The 25957-nt window shown below is 46.1% G+C and overlaps 1 protein-coding gene across 2 annotated transcripts in view; it reads left to right on the forward strand.

Moving 5' to 3' along the window:
- Positions 1 to 25957, forward strand: part of GALNT14 (polypeptide N-acetylgalactosaminyltransferase 14) — a 65363-nt gene that overhangs the window by 21543 nt on the left and 17863 nt on the right. For both annotated transcript variants that reach the window (XM_072333180.1, XM_072333181.1), the window contains exons 2-6: positions 1096 to 1265; positions 14535 to 14633; positions 21545 to 21612; positions 23322 to 23387; positions 25275 to 25396. In XM_072333180.1, coding sequence (XP_072189281.1) covers positions 1096 to 1265; positions 14535 to 14633; positions 21545 to 21612; positions 23322 to 23387; positions 25275 to 25396 — 525 coding nt within the window. The remainder of the gene's footprint in view (positions 1 to 1095; positions 1266 to 14534; positions 14634 to 21544; positions 21613 to 23321; positions 23388 to 25274; positions 25397 to 25957) is intronic.

Genomic DNA, 25957 nt, shown 5'->3' on the forward strand with positions numbered 1-25957 from the left:
TCACCCCGTCTACATCGGTCCTCCCGAAAACCTGCAGATGGTTTGTGTACGTTCCTCTGCTCGTTAACCTGCTGGGCTGCGGTGACATGATCGTTTTAATAACTCTCTCCTGATCTTTGATAGCTTTCTCCTGGTCCAGCTGGTGGTTCAGGCCTTTCTTTGAGTCTTGCAGCAGGATAAATTCTGAAAGAACTTGGAATACATCTGTGAGGTCAAGCAATAGGGGAATAACTACTCCATACCTACAAGGCCCTATAGCCTTGGTTCTACCAGCATTTGGGGAGAGTCCCTTGAAGCAGGGTGCTCGTTGGGTACCGTGCTTTGGGGATGCCCTGCAGTGGTGCCTGAGGTTGGCTCGTGAGCAGCAGCAGGGGCTCCCCTCCTCCCCATCCTGTTAACATAGTGAGCAGGCTGCCACATGTGAGTAAAATCAATTACAGGATAAAAATCACCCGTCTCAAAAGCTTCATTTTCACTATTAGCTGGCAAAATCGGCTTTGAGATGGTGTTAACAGAAGTAAAAAAAAAAAAAAGGGGGGGAGGGAAGGGGGGAAAAGGAGTAAAGATCAATTATCGGATAAGATGACAATTTTCATAGGGGCTGAGACATCTGTAAATGTTTGAATCTCCCTGCATTACGTCTGGAGATCAAAGAGCCTGTGCTGCTGGAATGATGCGATCTTATCAGCGCTGCTTTGCGCTCCTCGCCAGCCTGGTGCTGAAAAAGCATCTCTGTCCCTTTTGCTTGTCACCCTGGGAGGGGGATGGCGTGGCAGGGCTGAACTCCTCAGCAGGTCTCTGTGTTTATCTGTGTATCATGAGAATGTGCTACTGGAGAGCGGGACCGACCAGAGGTGGGGGTGTTTGGATAGAAATTAATCATTTCAAACTCAAACGCCTAAATTCTCTTTAACGTGTCACTACGAGGCTGTAGGGAAAAAGAAAACAAGAAAAGAAACAAAGCAAAAAGAACCAAGACTTAACTAGGCTCACTGTTAGCATCTTCCAGCAACGCCTGTCTCGGGGCTGCCCAACTTCTGGAGCTGGGCTGGGTGCTCCTTCCTGTCTCTAATGGGGCTGACTTTGTGCGCGCAGGGCTCGGAGGCGGACTGGGACGACCTGTGGGATCAGTTTGAAGAGCGGAGATACCTGAGCGCTCGGAAGTGGAAGGGCGGAGAGGACCCGTACCGGCTCCATGCCTTTAACCAGCGGGAGAGCGAGAGGATGCCCAGTGACCGTGCCGTCCGTGACACCCGCCACCACAGGTTCTGCCCACACTGCCCTCCCTCCCCTGGGATGTCAGGCACTGCAGGGGGACCACAGCTCTGCTGGGGGGGTTAAGGGCAGGGGCACGGAGAGATGTGTCCAGTGTGGAGATGCACTTGCTCCAATGGCTTGCTGATTTTGTTTTATTTTTTCTTGTTCAATTCCTATGCATCCAAAAGCAGAGATAGGGTGAGAAGTAATGGCCCTAGGTTGCATAGAGAAGCTTCATGTTGAATATTAGGAAAAAATCTCAGAAAGAGCAGTGATGCAGTGACACAGGCTGCACAGGGAGGTGGTGGAGTCACCGTCCCTGGAGGTGTTCAAGATCTGTGGAGATGTGGCACTGAAGGATGTGCTCAGTGGGTGATATTGGTGGTAGGTGGATGATTGGACTAGGTGGTATTAGTGTTCTTTTCCAACCATAATAACTCTATGATTCTGTGATTTGAGGGAACTACTGGGCATCCGAGGATACACTGAGAGATCAGGAGAAGAGGCAACAGTAATGTTGTTCAGTCTTCTTTGTTTTCCTCATCTGCAAGAAACCTTGTTATATGGGTGGATAGTAGTGTACTGCTTCCTTGATTCGGGGATGTTAGAGGGGGATCTGAGCCCTTTGGGTTTAATTCTGGCTGGGTTGTATTCTTAAGATCAAATCTTTCACTTTAATTGATTTATCGTCAGGTTTGGTAATCCTGAATATCACAATTAAAAACATTACTTCCTGTGTAAATGAATTATTCCAAGATCATAAGGAGGGAAAGGAATAAAAAACCAACTTTTTTTTTTTCTCTCCAGAAAGGCAGAAATAGGTTTGTATGATAGATAACTGCAGCAATGGGTGTGCAGGAGTGCATCACTGTGATGGGCATAGTTTTTGATGGTGCTGGGAACTCTTGTGAAGGAGGCAAACAGATGAAACAGCTGCTCAGCAGCTATTTTGCTACACAGTGCGGCTGAAAGAGTCTATGGCAGAGTGAAAAGGAGAGGTAAGAACTTGCTGGGTTATTTCTTTTAGCAGCTCCAGCATCATGGCGGTCAAAAATATCCTTTGGCACCCAAAAAGTCTCCTCAGCACTTGAAATACTGACATGACAACAGCTCTCCAGCCCTATAGTAGTCAATGGTGCTTATTAATTTATTTATTAGTACTATTTATTTTCCTAGCCCTTTTTCTTAGTAAGGAGCAGAAGCTCCTTTCTCCAGAATGGGGCTAACAGCCTTGATGGACACCTATTAGGGTAGATCAGAGAGTGAGCATGCTATTCCTGGAGAGAATTAACCCTGAAGTTATTAACCATCTGCCCTACTAAGAAAGAAGGTAGACTCAGCTGCCCCTGACTGCATCCCAGCCATGGTAGCAGCCACCTCATTCCTGGGCATGCGGAAAGAAAAGTTAAGGAAGAAGCGTGGGCACAGCATGTGGGAGGGGCTGCTGCTAATTGCGTTTGCTTCTAGTTTCCTTATTGCAGTAATTGGATTCTGATTTCTTGAATACATCTGAGCAGCACTGTAGATGTTGCATGATTAGCCAAGAGAGCAGTCATGGAAGAAACAGGGCTGCTGGAGATCTGGGAGAGGTGGGTGATGAAGAGGCTGATGGAGGAGGGGGGAGGGATCCTGGCCTGGAGGAAGAGGAAAGTGAAGAGTTCAAAATGTCCCACGTAGAAGGAAACGTTTACTCATAATGCAGGTGCTTGAGAAGCTGTTGCAGCTGTCGCTCCAGCTGCTCCCAAGGGAAACTGCATCCCACAATATGCCCTGCTCCAGTGCATTGCTGTGCAAAAAGCCGTGCCAAGGGGCTCCCCAGCTGCCATCCCTAAAGAGGCTCATGTGAGGGGCAAGAGGCCTTAGGGACTCATGCTCACCTCTGAAGCATGTCCTTGGGGTGAGCAGGTCTCCTACAGCCTCTCAGCCAAGTGTTGGTGCCCAGAGGAGCCTGCTCTGCTCTCCCACCGGGTTTTCAAGTTTTCCTTTAATTGTATTCCTGGTTATGCACCAAGTAAGCATGAAGCCCCCCCCCAGCTGTAGCCCCTGCTGTAGGCAGGGCTGCCCCCCACCAGCTCAGGCTGCCCAGGGCCCATCCAAACTGACCTTGGACAACTCCAGGGATGGGGCACCCACAGCTCTGGGCAGCAGTGCCAGGGCCTCACCACCCTCTGAGTATTGTGCATGCATGCATAGGGAGCATGTCTTAGGTTCTCAGCATGGCTCAGTAGTTCTTTGGAAGTTGGCAGGGAGTGTGCCTTACCCAGAGCCAGATGAATTAGTCTGAGCAAGGATTTCTGCTCACTGTTGGGGGTGAAGCAGATAAATAAAACTGGGGACAAGATCAACAGGTGTTGCAGCACTGTCTGGAAATTTAAAAACTTCCAGCAGACTTTGCTAGCAACTGCAATGTGTTTAACTGTGCAAAGGATGTCAGCCAGCCTCAGGCATCCCCTACTGCCTGTTTTATTCTATCCCCCCTGCTCCTACTTCTGCAGCTCTGATCTAAGTTCTGTAGTGTTGTCTTGAGCACGCAGAGCGTGGAGGACAAAGACGGAGTCCTGCTCAGTCCTGGCACAAGGCAATAATCCTCTGAATTTTTGAAGCTGCCCGAGTCCCAAGTGTTTTATGAGAGGCTGTATCTTCCCGGCTGAGCTTGAATTTTACAACTGCTGGAGGGGTTGTGTTTGTGTTCATATGTGCATGTCTGAGAGAAAGCAAGCAGCTGCTCAAATCAAGTTGTGGTTGAGAAGAGAGCCTTGCAGACACGCCGGCAGGTTTGGAGAATGGACATTGCACCATCTGCTGACATGGAATGTGTTCTTATAGCCAAAAACATGGACTTGCCCTCCATAAAACTCTTACCTTGCAGTCTGTCCTATTCCTTTTGCTGTTGACAACACGTGCCAGAAGATTTTTTTTTGTTTTTGATGATGTGGCCTTTGATTTAATGTTTATAAGATCTCCTTGCACTTCTCACATGGTCTTATCTTCCTCCAACCTTGTTGCCCACTAGACCAAGACCATGTTGAGGTGACCTTTGATCCTCATCAGTTAGAATTACAGTTCCCCATGCAGGGATATAGGTGTGTCTTGTCTTTGTAGCCCCCAGAAGATGAACATAATGCCTGGAGAATACAGAAATACCTCTGTGTTTCTTGCTTGGCTTGTTTTAGGGCTCAGATAAAGACTTGTGTTGTGCCTTTGCACCTGCAATTCCTGGCTGACGGGATAGAGGTGGGGTTGTTCTCTGCTGCACTGTCCTCATTGGTACTTAAACATGAGACCTGAAAAAGCAGCTGAGTATCTATCATGTGCCTGAAGCTCTCTAACTCCAATCTGGATATGCCTGGATGCAAAGGGCTCTGGCTGTCTTCCTGCTTTTGCGGTTCTTTATTAGTTATCGCTTATGATGTCCGAAGCCAGAACACTGAGAATATTGAGATTTGCAGTTGTTGGCAGCTAAGCAAAGAGGGCAGCACAGGCCTTCCTTGCTATTAATCAGAAATAAGCACCTCATAAAATCATAAAATAATTCCGCTTGGAAGAAACCGCAGATCAGCCTCCTGGCTATGAAACTGGACCGGGTTTTTCTGCTGTTGCGGAAACCATTGTGACCTCCAGGTCTCCTGCCTGTCATGTGGATCAGTGTTTTGCAGCACAATTTTAAGACCTTGATTGCAGCACATGTAATTTGTAGCTGCCTCTGATTTGTGTAACAGGCTTTGAAGTTTGCTCCTGTAGCCATCCTTACATTACCCACGCATGCAGACACTGCAGTCACTCACAGTCAGTGCATTTAAATGAGAGGAGGAGGTGGTACCCATCAAAGCATTCTTGCTAAAGCTTCCTGTCCTCACTGCCTGCCATGCAGTGACTGCACTGCAACAGGCTCTGCTGCAGATGAGGCATGAGAAAACTCAACATACATAATTCCCTCACCTCCACTCTGCAATGCTGCCTGTAAAGGGGAAAAATATTAATTTTAGCTAAGTTTCCCATTCTCCTGCTTCTGCTGGATCTGGCCTGGAGGTTCTCCACAAAAGGGAAGCACTTTGTGAGCAGAATCCCTAAATAGCATCTTGGGCTTAATTACCTTTGAGATGGTTGTAATCTAGGCGAGCCCCACTGGCATCACAGGGAGATTATTCGGTTTCACACTGATATCAAAGAGATCAAAACCTGCTCATGGATGTGCAGGCTTCCTGAAAACACTTTTATGTTGGTATAGCAAAATTACTCAGCATCAGGCCTCGAGTGAAGTGCTTTGAAATACTGGAGGTTAAAGACTTCGTTTCTGCTGCTGCCTCACCCAGGTGTGAGAACACCTGGTGGGTCTCCTTGGGGACCTGTGGGCAGTGATTTGAGCTGGATGCAGGCAGTCCTGGCCAACAGCTGGTTATGTGTCCAGGCTCTCACCTTGGGAATGGCTGCAGCCTCACCGGTGTGCGTGACAGCATCTCTGATGCTTCCTGCCCTGTTTTTGCTCCCTGGTGGAGGAGACCTGATGGTTTCTGAGGCAGGGGCTTGTGGCTTCAGGTGACAAAACTCAATGAATTCAATCATCTTTTTTTAAATATCTCTCTTCATATCTTTTCTGAAGCTTTTCTTCTTCTTCTTCTCCTTTTTTCCCTTCATTTAGCAGAAAGAAGTGCTGAGAAGAGGCTATATAAAACGCGATTTAGTGGGCTTAAGTGTTGAGAGCTTGTATCTCTGCTTAGATAGCTTTAAGCAGAAATGGTACTGGGATAAGATGCTGCAGCAGGGGCAGTTAAGGGATGGGCTTGGTTGTGAATTGATCACAGATACTGTAGGGAAATGGCAAATGATGATAATTCTGCAGTTGTGGATTTGAAGTCCTATTTCTCACCTTCTTTTTCTTTATCCTAAGTGAAAAGGATGAGGGTGAGCCTTGGGAAGGAGTTCAGGAGTGAGGTAGGTCATGTAAGGATCTGATAGAAACATATAGACGAATGTTCTGAATGCATGAGGATGTGCCATTAAGGGGCTGTTACTCATATATTCTGGAGGGCAAAGCTAGTCATATCTGAAAGTACAGGAAAGAGCTGTGCTGGGAGAGTGAGTTATGGCACCTGTCTGTACAGCAAGGAGAAACCGTTCCTGAGCCGTGTGTTCTTGGCTAAAAGACGTCTGTAGGACGTGAGGGATCAGCAGAGCCTGCCAGACCCTGCAGACCTCTGCTTACAGAGCCTGGATCCTGGCAGAGAGGTGATTCTGGGCTGACCCAGCCAGCACTGGGGTTTAACAGTAGATTTCCTATCTGCTGCACCTTACATTCATTCAGGTTGTGCCAGCCCTGCATTGCTTCGCTGAATACGAAGAGCATCAGTGTGGGACAAGCATCTTCCTGAGAAGAGTGGAGGGGGGCACCTTTAATTTATTTGGACTAGTATTTTGCTTGCCAAAAACTGCTGAGAAAAACAGATGAAAGCAGCTTCTGCCCCCTTCCCCAAGAGACAGATCTTCACCTAAGTTATTTTGGTTTTATTTCCCTATGAGACAGCTTTGATTTTGCTTTGGAAATTACATACCCTCCCCCACCGCTATTGTATTTTGTCAAGAAAACGTGCGCAAAGTACTTCTGTGTCAATCGAAAGGGATTCTTCCTTTGTTCCTTTCCAGTTTCTCCATTCACTCAAGAAAGGTGAAAAATAAAAGAAAGAAGCTTGCATCCCTGTTCAGTTCTTAGCAGCCTTGTGGGGAGGTGATGTGCACTGAGTCCTTTGATGAGGACAGCTGGGCATGCAGTTGGTTGGGGGTTTTCTTGTTGTGCAGATGTTGGGGAGCAAGGAGGCTGCCACAGCACAACCCCAGCTGTGGTGCCTACAAAGTGCTGGAGCTGGTGCTACAGGGCTCTTGGTTGAATCCCAGTGCCTTAATTTAAAGCGTTCCCTGTCGCTAAGGGCACAGACTAGGAAGAGCAGAAGATGTACAGCCTTTGAAGCAGAGTTTTTCCCATGTTAATATTCCCCTGCGAGTTAGTGTTGAAAAGCAGCTGCTGCTTAGATGTGCTGTCAGCCCAAACTTGAGGTAGTGGCCATCCATCCATCAGTGCCACATGTCTCTCCAGCTTCTTATCTCTCGCTCAGGCCCTCAGGAAATGGATGAGCTGGTACTGCCAAGGCTAATTATTCCTCCAGACAGAAGACATGATAAAATATTAACCTTTTTCAACAACAGAGCCCCAGTTAATTAGATCCACTTCTGTGACACATTCACCTGGAGATAAAAGCTCATCTCCAGGAATCTGGCTGTGTGCAGTGATCTCTCTGTGTGTCATGATGGGAGGAGAAGGTGGGAGGCAGGACGATGAAGACAGCTGGGAATTTAATAAAAGCCAGTGACCTGCCAGTCACTGTGCCCTGAGGAAGAGTCACTCCATTTTGATGTGAGGATGTGAGCAGCAGGTTGACACAAGTGCCACTGCTCTCATCCTAGATGCCAAAGCTCAGCATGGATGCAGAGCAGGGGCTGGTAGGATCTGTTCAGCTCACCTGGTCTGGGTTATGGCCGTGTTGTCAGCTTGGGGACTATACCAGTGGACAGGAGTTCACAGAGTCACAGAATGACCTGGGTTGGAAGGGACCTCAAGGATCACAAAGCTCCAACCTCCCTGCCTGGCAGGGCCACCAGTTAGCCAGGTTGGCTGAGTAACCATGTTTTGCTTGGTTGATTCTTTAAGAGAAATTAAAAACAGGAGTTAGCAATTTCAGGTTAAACCAAAAGCGAAGCTCTTAGGGAATTTGACAGTAAAAGTACAGGAAGATGTAAGGCCTAACTGATCTGTTTTTCTCACCATGCAAGGGAAATCATCTAGATCTCAAATGTTTTTGATGCTCTTAGTCATCTAAAAATGACAGGCTGTATTTAAAGGCAAGCGATTTCTAAAATCAGGTAAAAAGAATGCGTTGGACTTCCAGTTGGAATGATGTGGTGGAGCAGAAGCAATGCTGCGGTGCGTGCTGGGGTCCCCAGCACCTGAAGGAGATGTTGGTGGGGAAGCAAAGCACAGCCGTGCTGCACTGGGGAGGGCTGTGAGTCCCTGAGGACCTTTTAGGGGCAGGAGGTGGTGGTGGCTTCTGTTGAGTCCCAGTGGGTGAGTTTTCAATCACTCCCATTTTCCCCAGCTGCCCTGACACCCATTCCTCCATGGAAACAAAGTGCCTTCTCCTTGACCTCCAGAAGCCTCTATCTTTATGAGGCAGACAGAAGATTCTATGTTTTTGGAGGAAAGAGAGAGCATGCCCTAAACCACAGCAGGGCCCAGAGGTGATTTCAAGGGATGGATATTGCTTCATCACCAAATGCATTGGTGCTCTCAGGGTGCCATTGATCATTCCCTGCTAGAGCCTCCCTCTGCCTTTGACTGCTATAACGTATCGACTACTTGTCTTATAATTATTATGTGCCATTGATTACTTTGATAGCTTGCTCTGAGCAATTCTGACAGAATAAAGTTGTTTGTTTTAACTTTCATGCTTGTCGCAGTGTTTCTATTGACTCGCTATGTTTACCTAGACTGAAATCGAAGTTGGGTATTAGCAAGCAATGGAACTAATTCTGTGAGGTTGGCTACGGTTGATAGTTCAGGCTATGAGACAGTTTCTTCAAGTAAATTCTTTCTTTTCTTTCTTTATTTTTTTCTTCCAGCTAACCAGAGCTATAAAGTGCTACTCCATCAACTGTATTAAAAGCACCCTCACAATCAATATCTTTAGGCAATTTGGTTGTATTTGTACTATAAGCGCTGCATACTGTGTCCAAAGCCACCCCTATGCTGCGATAGCTAAGGAATGCTTCAGTCAAGAACACATACTGAAGTGTTCCTGAGCTATCACAGCACAGGAGTGGTTTTGGACTTCTCCAGCTAAGGAGGTGTGGTGAGATTGGAATCCTTTTCTACTTTGGTTTGCTGTGTGGTGCCAAGGGGTTCTGGTTGGAAGGCATTCTCCCCGGTGAACTTTAACACAAATGAAGACCTTGATAAATGTATCTTGAGGTTGTTTTGACTTGTTAAGGTCTTTAGTAAAGGATTGGTGGCTTTCCAGGAAGGTGCAAGTTGCCAGATTTTGCTTTTATTCCCAACAGGTGAAATCTCCAATGTTCCAGTAGAACATTACATTAGAATATTAGAAATCTGGCCGTTCTTTAAAATTCTACTGAAAAGGAAAGGATTTATTTATTTATTCCCATATATTTTGCTTCTTTTTAATTAATTTATTTATTTTCCTCACTGCCTCAATTCTAAGAAAGGAAAAGTGGTGTCCTGATTTCATCTGATGTAGAGTTCATTTTCTTCCTGGTAGCTGGTACACTACCATGTTTTGGATTTAGGATGAGAATAATGTTGTTTTACTTGTTGCTGAGCAGTGCTCACATAGCATAAGGGACTTCCCAACTTCTCATACTATCCTGCCAGCAAGGGGGGGGGGGGGGGGGGTGGGGATTGGCCTTTATAAGGAGCTGGAAGGGGACAGAACCATGACAGCTGTATGGGAAACTATTAATCACAGCCTGAACCTCTGATTAACCATCTGAGGCAAGTGTTGGGTCAGCTGTGGGAGCTCAGGTGAAGGTAATTCAGCTGTGCTCCTGGAAGGGGTGGAGCTTGACTCCACCTCCTCTAGACCTCATTTAAGGGCTGACCACCACTAAGGTACTATCTCTATTTGGAGATTGCTTCTTTGTGGAGTTCTGGTGATATGCTTCAACATTTTCCATCTAGACTGAAGGCCTCAGAGTTGGTGAGTTTTTGCTATAGATAATCTCTGGCTATTTATTTACACCTATTCTTGTACTATTCCAATTGTACATTACTATTCTTGTATTATTCTAACTGTACAACAGCTGATCCAGACTGGCTCAGGGATGTCCCAGACCCTGTGGCGTCATACTGAGCAATAACATGTGGGGAGTTGGCCATGGAGGCTGCCATTGTTCAGAGACCAACTGGGCATTGGTCAGATAGTAGTGGGATTTGTATTGTTCATCACTTGCTTTGTTTATTCTTTCTGTTATTATTGACTTTTGATTGTTTTTCTTTCCTTTTCTTGCTTTCGTATTAATCTGTCCTTAGGGTCATGAGTTGTTCTATTTCCTGTTTTGTTTTGTTTTTCCCCATTCTACTGCATGGGGATGGGAGTAAGTAACTGGCTGTGTGTGGTGCTGAGCTATCTGCTAGGTTAAATCACAGTGAGTTGAAGAAACAATACAGGCCCTGAGTCAGTGTGGAGAGCCCAAGAATCCTGAAATATTCATGAGCTTCTTTGAAAATCAAGATGTACAATCTTTTTTTTTTTAACTCAATTTTGAATGTAGCTGCATTATTCTCTCCTTCCATCTGAGTAGATTCTTTTTATTCTCCTCCCCTTTTCCAAAGATTAAAACCCAGTGAATTATTAATAAATTATTAGTGCATTGTCTTGTCTGTAGGCTCACAAGCAAGCAGCACACCATGTGCATAGAAGGCTTTTTTTTTCCTTCTTGCTCTTCTTCCTTTCTTCAAATGTAGCTGTTGGATTAATTCTTTTGTTATTTTTTAGGGGAAAAAGAGAGAAAGGGAAGGGAGGACAAAAAAAGTAGTAAGGAAAGAAAGAAAATCAAAAGAAGGAGCAACTTAAAAGAAATACTAATTGTGCACCAGCTACATATAGCACTGCTGCAACTTCCAGAAACTATGTAGGAAAATCTCCTTGGCCAACCTGCTGTTGAGCTGATCTCCAGTACCCTTTGGCAGTGCCTGCCCTGAAGGCAGTGTGAGTGATGGCCTTTCAGGCAGCTCTGATCCCCATGCCCTACAGGCATGCTGAGCCTGCATGTGTTCAGTACTGGCCATGGCAAGACTGCTGGAGCTCTCCTCCTACCTCCCAGCCCACTGTTTGCTTTCCTACACCAGGTGGATTGCTCCCTCCTTCTGCAGCTATTTTAGTGTTCCTATAAGGGATCCATTTTTCACAACTGGTTGGTTGTCAAGACTCAGTTCTGTTTCCTCTGAGGCCTTGGAGAAAGGAATTGCAGCGAACACACCAAGCCTACAGAATGCTGAGCTAGTTTTCATGATAAAAATATAATAAGAGAAAGCTCTCCTTGGCTTTATTCTTCACTTATGGACAGCCACTGATTTCCAGAAGGGCTCTCATCCTTTTGGTAAGGTACCAACGTATGTGTGAATTCATCTTGTTTGAGATGTCAGGTCTCTGTTATCTGGGTTGATGTGAAAGGGTTGATGTGAGCCCCTTGGCTGCAGTGTGAAGGTAAACCCAAGCAGTCTGAGGTGCATGCTGGCTAGACCATTCCCCCCCCCATTTTCAATGAGAAGAGGGGGTTGCACAATGTGTAATTCCATCTGCTACTCAAAACTAATATGTAGAGAACATGTTGGAAGTGGATGGCAAGTACCAAGGAAACAGCATACTCCAAATGAGGCTAGGGATGGGTCAGAAAAGGTTGAGGTGTGGAGTTGGTCTCCAGTCATGCTGTTACCACTGAGCTGCTTGCTCTGTGTTTCCAAGGCAGGCTTTGGTGTGTTGAGGGGCACTATGAGCCAATTTAAACGCAACATGGGTTGAAATGCTCTGGAAGCTGGTGTGTTTCTCCTCAGGTATGCAAGGCTGGCTGTGCATTGAGTCTATGTGAGTGTTTGATAACTTGATCGGGAGCAGGAGGTCAAAACAAACCAAGAGCTATGTCTTCAGAACAGTGTCTTTGGAGGTCTGTGAGGTGCTGTGGTGCTCTCAGCTGTAGCACTGCCCAGGTTTGGGATTTTGCAAGAGGTCTTTGCAGCTCCTGTGATGTAACAACTTCACTTTTGAAATCATTTCAAATTGGAATGGGAAATAAACCTTAGAAAAGTGAAACTTAACGTTAAATGAAAACTTGGCTTTGGGGATAGAAGCAGAATAGTCTGTGCATGTAGGTGTCCTCTATTGGGTGGTTTGAGCCCCTCCAGCTGCACTGAATGAGTGCAGCTCCCACCTCGCAGGCTACTGCACATCCCTACTAGCACTCTCAGTGCTAATGCTGCTCCCCAGTCCTGCTGCAAGACTTTAAAATTCAATGTTAGATGACTTCAGCCTGTAAGCTTCGTCACACTGCAAAGATAAGCAATGCAGATATTACATCTTATGGGAGGGTTATTTTGTTCTTTTTAGGGAACAGTCTTAAAAAACCAAATCTTTCAAACTTTCTTTGTTTCCTGAAAAGGTTGTGGGTGGGGTTTTTTGCTTCTTTTTTTCTTGTTGGCAATTGGGTGACCTATGAAATACCATAAGCAGCACAGAACGTTTATCTGGTGACAGCCTGAGGTAGTACAGGCAGCTCTTAGCAGGTTTATTTTCATTATTACAGCAATTTTAGGGCTGCATACTGCAATTTGCACTTGCAGTGAGGTATTAAATTGAAATTACCCCAGATGTAATTGTCACACAAAATAATTCTGGACATGGTGGATTTAATGCTTTTCCAAGCTGTGGTTTTTATTACCCAAGCAAGTGCCAAAAAACCACTTAAGCTGAAATCTGCTTTCTCAGGAGCCAGAATGTGTAGCTGTTGTTAAACTGGGGGGGGTTGAGAAGCAGGAAGAGGGCCAATGGGAGGAAACAAATGTCATGTAATGCAGGGCATGCAAGCAGCAGTGGCCATTGCCTACGCAGTAGTGGCAGCGCAGTCAACCATCCCATCTTTGGGATGTTACAGGCCTCATTGAACAGAAGTTAGGGGCGAGTCGTAGAGCTGGTGACCAAGCTTTGGATGTGCTCGTGTATGAAGCTTTAGTGCTTTCTGCGTGCATGAGGTCTAATTGGGCTGACGCAGCATGTACAAATCTGGAGTTTTAAAGGCAAGTTGCCTTGCACAGGGAGCTCTCAGCACATCGCTACAGGCTCAGCTGGTGTGCAATATCCCCAGCTCTCCCAGGGTGGCTGATACATACCCTGGAGCTTTATTTATTAACTTCTTAACTATTGTAGTAACGTATTGATGGCTCGGTATTTTCCACCCTCCTTTGCTCTCCTCCCGAAATAGCTTCCCTTGTTAGCTACGCAGACTCCCCCGCCTCGTGCTGGAAGTGAGTGGAAGGACACACAGCTCAAAACAGCTGGGAGATAATTGTGTATAAATAGCACAGGGAGAGTGACTGGTACCGTCTGTCACCACGGCTCTGCAAAGCAAGTGAGAGCCTAGCTTGCACCGTGACAGCAGTTTGCTTCTTGTGATGTCAGGTTGGGAAGTCTCAGCTGCAGTGCATTACTGAGAGATGCAAGGGGCCAATGAGATAAGTGGCTTAGAATTATTAAGGTTGGAAAAGGCCACTAAGGTCATCAAGTCTAACTGCCAACCCATTCCCACCATACCCACTGACTGTGTCCCTCAGTGCTACATCTCCATGTTTCTTGAACACTTCCGGGGATGGTGACTCCACCACCCCCCTGGGCAGCCTGTGCCACTGCCTCACTCTTTCTGAGAAGAATGTATTCCTTTAATCCAACCTGAACCTCCCCTGGATCAATCTGAGGCCATTCTTGTCCTGTCACTGTTATGAGGGAGAAGAGGCCAACCCCCACCTCACCACAACTTCATTTGTCATTGTAGAGGTCAATAAGGTCTTCCTTGAGTCTCCTCATCTCTAGACTCAACAATCCCAATCTGTCAGCTGCTCCCTGTAACACTTGTGCTCCAAGCCCTTCACCAGCTTCATTGCCCTTCTCTAGACACACTCTGGCACCTTGACATCTTTTTTTGTTGTGAGGGGCCCAACTTGAACACAGCACTCAAGGTGCGGCCTCACCAGTGCCAAGTACAGTGGGATGATCAACTCCTTAGTCCTGCTGACTGCACTATTCCTGATACAGAAGGGCTTGGCCTGGTGCTGGTTAGTAATTCAGAAACATATTTTGCATCCCTGAGAAGTAACTTTGATGGATGAGGATGTTGCCATACGGAGCAATGTTATCAACGTTTCTCCTGCATGCAGAGTGGGCATGCACCTTTGGGGTCCTTTGAGGATGGACATTGCATTATAATTGGATGAATGATGATTTTTTGGGGGGGAGGTTAGTGACTACGCTAAAAGAGCTGGGCAGTCATTAGAAGTCTGGCTTGGTCAAGTGAAGGCAGGATTTGGAAAAGGGGTTGAGTGAAACAGTAATAAAGCAACAACTGAGTTAGTGTGTGCTAGCAAGCCCTCTGCTCTTCTTGTGTTCATGACCTCCCACCTTAGATTTCAGCACCTGAAGGCCCTTTTCCTCTTTCTCTCCCGCTAGGTGTACAACTCTGCGCTATCGCCAGGATCTCCCTCCCACCAGCATTGTTATCACCTTCCACAACGAGGCCAGGTCTACTCTGCTGAGGACCATTCGGAGGTAAGAGCTCTTTGTCTACTGAAGCACAGTTGTAATTGCTTTTAGAAGTGAGTAGGCTGGAGTTTTCTGTGAAGAAAGGCAGAATGTGTCAGCACTCACTGCAGCAAAGTGAATAGACCCACCAGCTATGATCTCAAACAATTACCAGGGGAAATTAGCATGAAATTTGGTCTCTGAGAAGTAGGTTTTACAGAGAGGTATTCAGGAAGCAAGTAGTTGTGCTGGCTTTTCAGGGTCTAGTATTGGGCTCCCATAGGGGAGAGGCAAGAAATTATTACGGAGCCTGGAATAACAGCTTTTAAATGCAGCTGGGTACCAGTGCTCAGCTCTCTGCTGTCCCTGTTGCCTAGGGGTGGCCATCGTTTTGCAAGTCTCTGCTCTGGTATTGCTGCTTGAGCTTCTCCACTGAGCCATCCAATGCCAGATAGGCTTTACTAATTGAGAAGCTCTAATTATACGCATGCAGACAAGATTTTTAAGGACGGTTTCTGTTCTCTTCTGGGTGCACTTTAGAGTGCTCTGGGAATGTGGCCATTCTTTAATTTGTTGGTTTGTTCTTGGCTGGATTTTGCTGTAGTGGGTAGAGGCCAGGCTTCATTTTCACTACAGACTTTAAAAATTAGTGTTTAATCCCAGTGTGTGCCTTGCTGCAAGTTGTCTTGAGGGAAGATGTAATGAAATGTGTCCATCACACCTTCGATAGGCCTGTGTCTAGGTCTCAGCTGATGTCTTCCTTTAAGGGAAGCTGGGATGTTCTCTGCTTTCTGCCAATACTAAATATTTTACAGCCATGTTTCATGCTCACATAGTGAAGACTTGGTTAGCAGCAAGCTGTAGGCTCTAAGGTCCTGTAGATACGTAGGGGTAGCCCTTGGTTGCCAAGATTTCAGCCCTGCACTCCTCTAGAAGTAGCATCCATCCTCAGGTGGGTGCGTTCCATGCCACAGGCGAGTTTGACAGTCCTGAAATTGAATTCCTGCTTTGCTTTGTGGTTTCCTGCCCAATCTCATCTCCTTCAATTCACACTTAATAACCTATCACTGCTTTCTCTGTCTAGGGTGAGTGGATTTTGGGTGTGCACAGCACTGATGCTTCATAGTGTGTACCAACTCCTTCATCCCAAACCTTCTCTTTTACCTTTACAGTGCCCTGCTTGGGGCTGTCATCATCCAGACTCCACTGTAACAGGGATGGCAAGGCAAAACAAAGCACAGTCCTCTAGCACATCTGTGATGTGGGAAGTGTGGGGACAGACTTTAGTCTTATCTCTCCCGTATCTTGGCACTTGACTCTCCTGGCAGTTATGATCAGGAGTGGTGCTGCCACATAAGAAATGTTAGACATTATGCCTGAATTCCCCCAGTTGCCATGCTGTGCTCTTATGAGCTGTCTTTTAGTAAATAGCACTTTTTCTCCTAGTCCCTGTTGTTTGGAGATGGCCTCTCTGAAACAAGTTTTCCCACAGCACTCAGGGGTTTGCTGTGATCCCTCTAGCTCTTGGTAGCAAGTCTTCCTTGTGACACAGCTCCTACCCTGCTCCCCTCTGCCCATAACTGTGCTTGTATTGCCATTTCTCTGCCTGTGTTTGGACCCAGCTGAGAGTTCATCTGCCTCTTCGTCCACTGTGGGTTCATTTGCTGTGCCTTTTGACTGATCTGTAGAAGCAAATGCTTAGTTTAATTAGGTCTTCCAGATAACTCCATCCCATGGTGGCTGTAACAACATGGATCATTTTCCATTGGCCAGACAGAACAAACGATATCCTCCTGATGAAGCTTCATGCCTTTTAGAACAGTCTGTGACCAAGTATCTCAAAACACTGCCAATCAGTGGCCCCTATTCTCATCACTACATCTCCATGGTGCACTCTTGATGTGACCCAGGTGGTAGGTGAGGAATGGAGAGGTGATTTGTTGGCAGTTGATGGAAGATTTGGGATTACACACCTGGTTTCCTGAGTGAGTTAAGTTTCCCACTCTGCTGCAGAATGAATGCTATTAACCTCAGTTGCAGGAGGAAGGAATTGTGCAAAAGCTGATCGTTAGGCAAGTCCAAACCAGAGCATCAGGGAGCGCTTCTCACAGGACTACTTATAAAGAGGAGGGATGGAGCTATTCGTACAGCTTAGCTTGGGATCCCAGAAGCTTACCATGCACTGAGGCTGAGGAGCACAGCAGGTTCCATGGTTGCACTTGGCTCCTGATAGGGGATGGCAGTGCTCTAGCCCATGATGTAGAGATGCCAGCGTGTGGTCTCTGCAGCAGCCCTTATACCAGGCACATTGCAGGCGTTTGCTACACTTTGCTGATGAGCCATTTGCGTCATCTAAACTGCTGAGACAAGCCAGCGGGCTGTGTGGAATAATGGATTAATTAAAGGTTTTGTGATCTTTTCTCTGGCCTTTTGCCAGCTGAAAGCATGAGGGGGGGAAAAAAAAACCCAAAAGCTAAGTTAATGGTATGCCCAAATCTCTGCAAATGATGTTGTCGGCATCTGTGGATGTGTATGCAGCTATGCTTGAAAGTGCCCAGGTAGTAAGGACTGAGTATCATAACAGAGGAGAGAACTGGCCAGAGGGAAGGAGATGGTGAATAGCAAAGTGGTTCTTCATATTTGTGGAAACTGCTGCTGGGTTCTTATTGGAGCTGCTCGCTTTTGGAGTGACCTCGAGCAAGCCTCTTATTCTGCACTTGTGTTCAGTTTCACTTATGTCCAGCTCTGAGGCTTGTTGCATTAAAGGTGGTGACTATTCGGCAGCATGGAGCAGGACTGCATGGGTAAACCCCAGGAGGAAGGAGGGGAGGAAGCAGTCATATAGAGACCCCTTTTGGGGATAATTTCAATGTCTTTTTCTCCTTTTCTCTCTACCCTTCTCCACTGAGGAGATTGATTTATTCATATATTTATTCCTCAGATTTGCAGCTGGAGACCTCAGAGCAGGAAAAGGGAGGCTTCATTATTTACCTTGTGCTGACAAACCAAAGCATGTCCTTTGGCAGGCGTCCCAATGCGAGTGCTGTGAATACCACATCCAATATTTAGATCCCTAATTAGAGGGTAGAATATTGCACCTGTCACTTTCCTGGCGCTTGCAAGAAAGAAGGGCAATACTGTGCACCACCAACACCTCACTCCTGCTCACGTGCAGATACCTTGCCTGCATTCCAGTGCTCTCAAAACAGGGGAATAGCATAGTCAATGCCTCCTTGCTCCAACAACATGTAGCACTGTATAGATTCTGTGCCCTAACTGAAGTGAGTCTGATTAAAGGAGCCAAAACAAGCCAGGTGTTGCTCAGAAACTGTATAATTAGCACTTTGGGGTATTTCATTTATTTATTTATTTGCTTAAGCCCTGGACTTTTCTTTTTTCCTTCTTCTTTTAATTTGCTAATCATCTCTCACGGTGAGTGAGTACACAGTGCCAAAAGCACTTTTACCTTCTGATGTTAATGCAAGAGAACTCTTGAATTTCAAAGAGCGTGGTGGGTATTTGAAAGAATAAAAATGTGAGAGCTGCGGTGTAATCAAAGCTCATTATGGTTATTCTTGGTGTGATGTCTCTCTACCTCCATAATTAGTCATTTTCAGTTATTGAAGCAGTTCATTTTGGTGAGTGTTTCCTCTCCTTGCTCTTGTCCTGATTTTGATAATTGTGACCCTTGGTCCTTCCAGGGCTCTATTTTACTCCCAAAGGCTTTCTCTCTATCTTTCTCCCTTCTGTTTTGGTTTTTTTTCCCCCCCTAAGAGTCCCACTGTGTTGCCATGGAGAGAATTAACAGGTTCATAGGTTAATGTCCACAAGCCACCCCTGCAAAGCAACTAGTGTTTTGGGTGACCAAAAAAGAATAATTAAAAAAAAATAAATAAATAAAAATAAAAAAAATAAATTAACTTCTGTTAGAGAGTTTGAACTGCCCCATGAAAACATTTTTTATGACTCAGGATGAGATTTGCACAGGTAGCTGTTTGGAGGGGGAGTTGTTGGGTCTGATGTTTTGTCTCTGTGATGTTTGTCTCTAGGTAGACCAGAAAGGATATGAATAAAATACTGAGGAAAATTTTCACTGAGGGAACGGTGAGGTGCTGGAACAGGCTGCTCAGAGAGGATGTGGATGTTCCGTCCCTGGAGGTGTTCATGGCCAGGTTGGATGGGGCCTTGGGCAGCCTGAGCTGGTGCCTGGTTTAACGGTTGGCAACTCTGCCTGTGGTCAGTGTTGGACCTGGATGGTCTTTGAGGTCCTTTCCAACCAAGCCATTCTATGATTTTGTAAGATGCTGAGGAGTAGAATTTGATCTGATTGTGAAAACATAGCGTGAAATTCTGCATGGTTACAGATGCATAATATCTGCTCAATCCACTGAAACAAAGAGAATTTCTGTACTAACTTTGCAAGATAATTCAGCAGAGAATCCGTTCTTAATGGGTTGAATAAGCTTAAGCACTAGAAGCCATGATTTTTTTGTTTTGAGAGCGGTTTAAGAAAGAAAGTATTGTGCTCTGGAGCTCCACAGAACTTAAAAGCCGTTTTGATTTGCTAGAAAATGTCCATCACTGCAGCAAATCTACCTACGTTTGATGTGAAGGAGAAGAAAATCTATAAATAACGGAAGGACTTCAAAGCACTATAATATTATCTTGGGATTTTACCCATATAAATGCAGAAGAAAAAGAAAGTGCACAGACACATGCACAAAAGAAGATAAAAATATAGAATAACAATAACAACAAAATCAAAGCTAAGCAAAGTTCCGTGAAGTAGAAAAGCTGGTATTAAATTTTTAAAAATGCTTTGTAGGCCGTCTTTAAAAAATTCCCTTAACGTCAAAAATGTGAAGGATTCCGTGTCCTGAATAAGGTGGGAAACATGTTGGAGAGGTAAATTTGGCTTTGCCGGAAAACCATTTGGGGCTTGCAGATGGCTTTGGACAGATTGGCAAGGGTGATAATGAGCCCAAAGCCCACAGAAATCAGTGAACATCAGGTCCCTTAAAGCTGTGATAGATCTCTGGAACACACTCTTCAGAGCTTTCTTCAGTTGGGCTTCAGGATGGTGTCACTCCTCCAAATCAATTGGAGGGGGTTAATCACAGGGGAAAACAAACAGAGGCCTCCGCTTGACTAACTTAAGCTGGGGTGATCCATGCTTGAAAGATGTTCTCCGTGACTAAGAGGTAAACTTGCTGTATTCCCAAATTTTAGATGCCTGCAGTTAACTGGAGGAGATCCCACCATGCCTGTGGCACCCTTTATGGAGACTGCATGAAAAATAAAAGCAGGTGGTGGTCAATGGCAAAGCCTTCAGCTGTGAAACCTGAAGCACGTGAAACCTTAGTTTTGGGCAGGGAGCCCCAAGGTGAGCTCAAGATGCCCAGATGGGATACAGCGGTGACCACCACTGCTGAAGGTGTGGTGCAGAGCATTAGGGGCACCCTCTCCAATGTATGGGGTGGCAACCTGACTGAAGAGCAGGTTTCACCATGTTAGGTTTCCAGGCAATCAGCGCTTGTTAACTATTCTACTGAGCATGATATTGCTCTCCTGTCTCTCCCTTACTGACTCTCAGCTGTGGTAATTGGCTGAACTCAGCTGTCAAGTATGGGCTTTTTAAAAAAATTATTTAATAACAAACCTATTAATAATAATAATTAAAACACACTTGACAGGTGGAAACAGCACATTTAACTGGCTCTGTTAGACTCATAAGACCTGAGCTCCAGACCCCTCACCAGTTTCATTCCCCTTCTCTGGATCCATTCTGGTGCCTCAGTGTCTTTCTTGTAGTGAGGGACCCAGCTTCTCCTACTGTTCTGTAAGGGAGAAGCTGGGGGGTGCAAGGAGCTGGGAGGGGACAGAAGTAGGACAGCTGCCCCAGACAGCCATGGGGATGTCCCATATCATTTGGCACCATTAAGCCCTTCTGATGAATGTTCTCAGGTGTCCAGTGCTCTGAGACCACCGAAGTCCCTGTGGTTTCTGCCTTCTGCAGCACTCTCCACTGGAATAGGAACACAGTTTTCCTGATTGATTTCCCAGCTTTTTGCTGGGGGGTTGGGAGCCAAAAAGCTGGGGAAACCTGTTGATAAGGGTTTTCATGTGGCAGTGTCAGACACAGCATTTAAGAGATTTTGTGCTTCAAGAGCTCAGCCTTAGCCCTTGATAGCAGTGGGATTTTACATATATGTAGTTCTGCTGAAGTCTGTGCTCTGTTAGAGAGGGAAAGATCAGGTCCAGTCATTTTAATGATAATTAAAACAAAACCACACCACACCCACCTTCATATAATTAAGTGAAGGTTGTAGCTTTCAGACATGTCTTGTGGTGACTGTACATGTGGAGGAGGCCATGGACCACATCCTTTAGCTTTTCTTTTGTGGAACTGGAAGGCTACAACTCCGCTCTTATCCTCTCTGCAACCCTTGAAGCACCACCAGCTCAACGATGAAAACAAATGCCCTGCCATGGCTCATGTGAGTCATGACATTTTTAGCTGGGTTATTTTCTCTATGTTGGCCTGGCTGGCATTGGGCGCCATGTCATTAACCTGAGGAGAGACGTAAAGATGATGGAAAGAAAACTTGGTGCAACATGTGTGAAGAAGAAGCCTCTTCCTCCAGGTGTTCTGGGCTGCTCTCCTCTGCTCACAGTGGTGATAAGGGTGAATCCCACCTATTTCCCAAGAATATCAGATGCTCAGCTGTTGGATCAAGCTGTGGGCAGCTGATAGCTTGGCATTGCAGGTTACTGAAGCAGAGACCAGTTTCTGTGTCTTCTCTTATATACTCTTTCTAAAAACACAAGTCTGGCCATTCTTGGAAACCAAAAGACTGGTTCCCAAGCTTTTCTTTCCCATCTTCTGGCCTGATGAGTTGGTCAAACACTGCCACAGATTTTCTCCCTTTGTCTTCTAGTGTGATGAACCGCACCCCAGTGCACCTCATCCATGAAATCATACTGGTGGATGACTTCAGCGACGATCGTAAGTGACCCCCTGTTAGAAGTGGGCTGCCCAGCTGGAAGGGGTTGTGTGAGGTCTGGATTTTCACTGAGAGGGGAGAGAGTTTGTTGAGATGAAAGGAAATGTGAAGTTCTGTAGGTGCGTGGATAGGAAATCTTGTTGCCCCATGTCTCCACTGCTATGGAAAATTCAAATTCCAGATGATAGAATTTGTTCTAAGGAAAATAATACTGGAAAAGCAGAATCGTTTTTATGCCTAGTAGATGGGAATCTGATCCATACCTAGCTGTATTGTGCTGAAGGTACGCTCAATCTGGCTTTCAGTGGCAGCCAGGAGCAATTTTGGGTTCTTGGCACTTGGGCTTGCATCTGCTCCCTCCATCTTCCCCATGACAGCCTGGCCCCCCAGCATATACTCTGCGCATGTTTATGTAGGTGGCCAGAAGTTCCTGATTGATTTTCTCTGCCATAAATGGGAGTGGAACAGGATTTTCTGCATGAGCTGCCAATTTCTGAAATGCCTTACCTATAGTGCTGTATACGACACAGCCCACATCCTCTTGCTGCTTCCTGCTGGTTAATAGGGTGAAAATCAATAGGTCTAATCTCTAGCAGAAGTCCATAGCTGAGGCTGTGTGAGCTCTCAGGGAATGACCCTGGTTGTCTTCAGCTAAAGAACTTGACTGACGTGATAAGCAAAAGGAAGACCCGGGTGCAAAGTAAGTGTCCATAGAAAGAAGTCTTAGGCATGAAAAGAATAAAGCGTTACATCTTGATTGAGTGGTCTGTGGCTAAATTGATACCACCTTGGAGGATGTTAGGAACAGATTTCAGACTCATTTATTGTCTGTCTCTCTTCCCAGCCTTGCCTGGGAATCAGCAAGACAGTGGCCAGCATTGTTTGTGGTGAGCTTGAGAGCCACTCCAGCAGATTGGAGGCTGGGCTGGGCAAGTCTGGGAACTCTTTGCTGCATGAAATCAGCTCTTCTCAGCTGTCTTGCATCTGGCCCCTTCTTTCCTGTGATAGTCTGAGCCTCCTAGTATATGCTTTGCATATATTTACATTAAATGTATGTATTTGCATAATATGATATAAACACGTGGTCAATTTTCCCTGCAACCCACTCCAAGCAACAGGTGCTTTTATCTCGTGCCCAGTAGTGACTAATTTCTCACCACTGTCAGCCTCTCAGAATATTCCGAGTTGGAAGGGACCCACAAAGGTCATGGAGTCCAACTCTTTGAGCTTTTGTTCACAGGGACGTGGTTGTTCAACATGCAGATGGCGCATGCATGTGAATTCCCACTATCCGCATCAAGCTTCCACTGTATAGATGTAGCAAACCTCTGCTGCCTTTACTCTTTTGCTGCATGCAGATAACCTCAGCTCCATGTGTTAAGTTGTGGGGAATACTGGTATGATGATTAATACTGGTAAGATTTCTGGAGTAGGAAAAATGCATTTGGAGGTGCATGCGTGGGGTGTGAGTTCAGAGTGCTGAGCTGAGTGTTCCTGCCCATGTGCTCAGCCCAACTCCTGCTCAGTGGTCTTCCCCCATGCTAATGGAAAGTCAGCCAAGGAATGATGAAGGCAGCTGCGGATGGGATCACAGGGCCTCAGGTCTGGGTGGTCTTGGGGTTTGCTGGAGCTGCTGCTCAGGGTTTGGGGGCCATTTTTGGTACCACTTGAGTGCTGATGGGTGATGTTGCTTCCCTCTGTGCTTCCAAAGCTGATGATTGCCGCCTGTTGGCCAAGCTACCCAAGGTGAAGTGCCTGCGGAACAGACAGCGTGAAGGTAAGGGCCAGTATCCTGAACCCATGTGGTGGAGAGGAATCCAGACTCTGGGAGGTGAGAGAGAGTGATGGAGCAGGTGGGCAAAGAGGGCAGCTATTCCAGCAGATGGAGAGGACAGGGCAAAGCACTGGTAATAGGAGACATGAGAGAGGGCTGGGAATTGGTATGGATTTTACCCCTCTCTCCCTGGAAAAAAAAATGGGTCTATTAAGATATCTGAGATAGTTCGGCTGTAGCTTATTACCCAGAAAATTAGAACAGGCAAAACAAACCCTCCAGACTTCTTTTTAAAGATGTTTGCACTAATGAAAGAGATGAGAACTGCTCCTGCTGCTTCTGCGGGAACTTAAAACAACAACAAAAAAAAGAAATTAATTATATTTTAAAGATAGAAAAGGGCTGTATGGAGGATGAATGTATGCCCTACTGGGCTACTGCTGGCAACCTTTTGAGTCTGATTCTCCTTTCCGTCTTCCCCTCCTGTGTAGTTGGAGTACATGCTTGTATGCTTGCATGGTCTTACTTGGCACTGGACAGACCTGGAGGTATTAGTACTGCACAACCTAGTCAGGATCTGGGAGGGAGCTCAGCCTGAAGGGCTTACTTGAACCTGTGCACATCACTGAAGCTTTCTCTCTCAGGACCCCACCAGTATTTGTGAAGGGTGGATGCAGTAGACCCTGGCTAACTGCAAGATCTCAGAATCCACACAGCAGACAGCAATGTGGGGACAAATTGCGTTGCAGGACCTGACCTGGGCAGACATGAGATTGTTCCAGGTTTTGTTATCTCTGTCCCTCTTCTTCCTGCTCAAAGACCGTTCCTTGGTCCTTTTCCTATATGGAATTTTACTATGACCTTCCACATGGCCCAGAGATGTGTCCCCTGGCAACCCCTGTCTCTTTCTACTTGCTACTGTCTCACCTTCATCAAGAGGCCTTTCTCCCCTTGAGCACCACGTATCCTTATTTTTGCCAGTGGATCATCCCCTTCCATTGCAGCTCGCTTGAGAATTGGCCACAGGGCAGAAGTGATGGAAGGCCAACTGACTTCTATATTATGAAATGGGTTTACTGTAGTGTCTTCAATAGCAGTGATCTTGCCAAAGAGACTAGTCTGAAATTTATATGGGCAATAATGGATTTTCTGTTCTCCCTCTTTTATTCATTCTTTCCTCTCAAACTCATGTAGCAGTCCAGTTCCTAAGGACTGTGCATTCAGGGTCCTGTTGAGCCAAGAAGGCTTTTAGCACCTGGAGAGCAGATCCTCTTCCCTTGGTAAAAAAAAACATTCCCATTTTGCTGCAGGTCAGCAGTTCCCAAATTGGTAATCCAAGAGATTACCAATTCTGGCCTCAAAATGGTCCCACTCTCATCTCCTCACTAAGAGCTGTGTAGGGGGTTTAACGCAGGGATTAGGGGCACTGGAAAATATGGTTCTACTGTGGAATTGGTTTTACCATATGTGAGCTGGTGATGAGTAGGGGAAAGACTGTAGGTTTCCTTCTGTCTTTTGAAGATTTAATGGCTGTTCTTCCTGGCCAGTTCCCCATTAGCGTATTTACATTAGATTTTTCACCTGCTAGAGTTTATGGGAGTATGTCAAGGTCTGTTTTGCCCTGGAACAGTGGAGACAGTTATGCAATTTAAAGTTTGACATAAATGCCATAAATTATTGATGCAAGTGGAACTTTTTGTTTGCTTTGGTGAAGCTGGGAAATGGCTTGTGGTGCTGGAAAGGGGGTGATGAACCTGAACCATATTTTATCTGATGAATGGGATTTAGGTGGGTCAGAGCCCTCGGAGTGTGTAAGGAGCCTTCAGAAGACTATGTGAGGATACTGCATAGCCACCTTGGAGGAAGCTGATGTGGTGTGTCCCTGAACAGGTCTGATCCGGTCCCGCATTCAAGGGGCAGATGTGGCTCAAGCAGGAGTCCTGACCTTCCTGGACAGTCACTGTGAGGTGAATAAGGACTGGCTGCTCCCGCTGTTGCAGAGGATCAAAGAGGTGAGTGTCCCAAGGAACCAGAGCCACCCTTAGCAGATGTTCATTCCCTCTTCAAATGGCCATCACCACCCAACTCTGTCCAACTGTGTGCAGGCATCTGAATAAGAAAACAAGGAGCATATGGGGTGCCAAGTAACCTTTCCAGGTCTTTTTCCAGCCAGCAGGCAGGTGGGAGTACATGTGGTCAGGTGGGATGGGGTGTCTCCTGGGGCAGTAGCGCCGTGACTTGGAAAGCATGGGTTGAGCCGCAAAAGGGGAATAGTTGGGCAGGGCTCCAGCAGGGTTTTTAATTAGGCTCGTGTAAAAATGCTCAGTGCCAATGATTTAAAGGAGTGACGGCTCCTTGAATAGGGGCCGAATTTAATTTCATGCAAATTAAGCACTAATAAATTGATTTAATAGGATTTAAATTCTGCTGATTTCAGAGCAGACAATGACACTCGCCTTTCACTGAGACAGCAGCACTAGCTGGATGTGCATGAGGAGGCTCAGTGGTGCCTTGTCACTCAAGTCAGCATGAGTCCTGTGCTGGCAGCCTGGGGCATGACAGGATGTGAGGAA

Source organism: Excalfactoria chinensis, chromosome 3 (genome assembly GCF_039878825.1).
Source record: "Excalfactoria chinensis isolate bCotChi1 chromosome 3, bCotChi1.hap2, whole genome shotgun sequence".
NCBI classification, from domain to species: Eukaryota; Metazoa; Chordata; class Aves; order Galliformes; family Phasianidae; genus Excalfactoria; species Excalfactoria chinensis.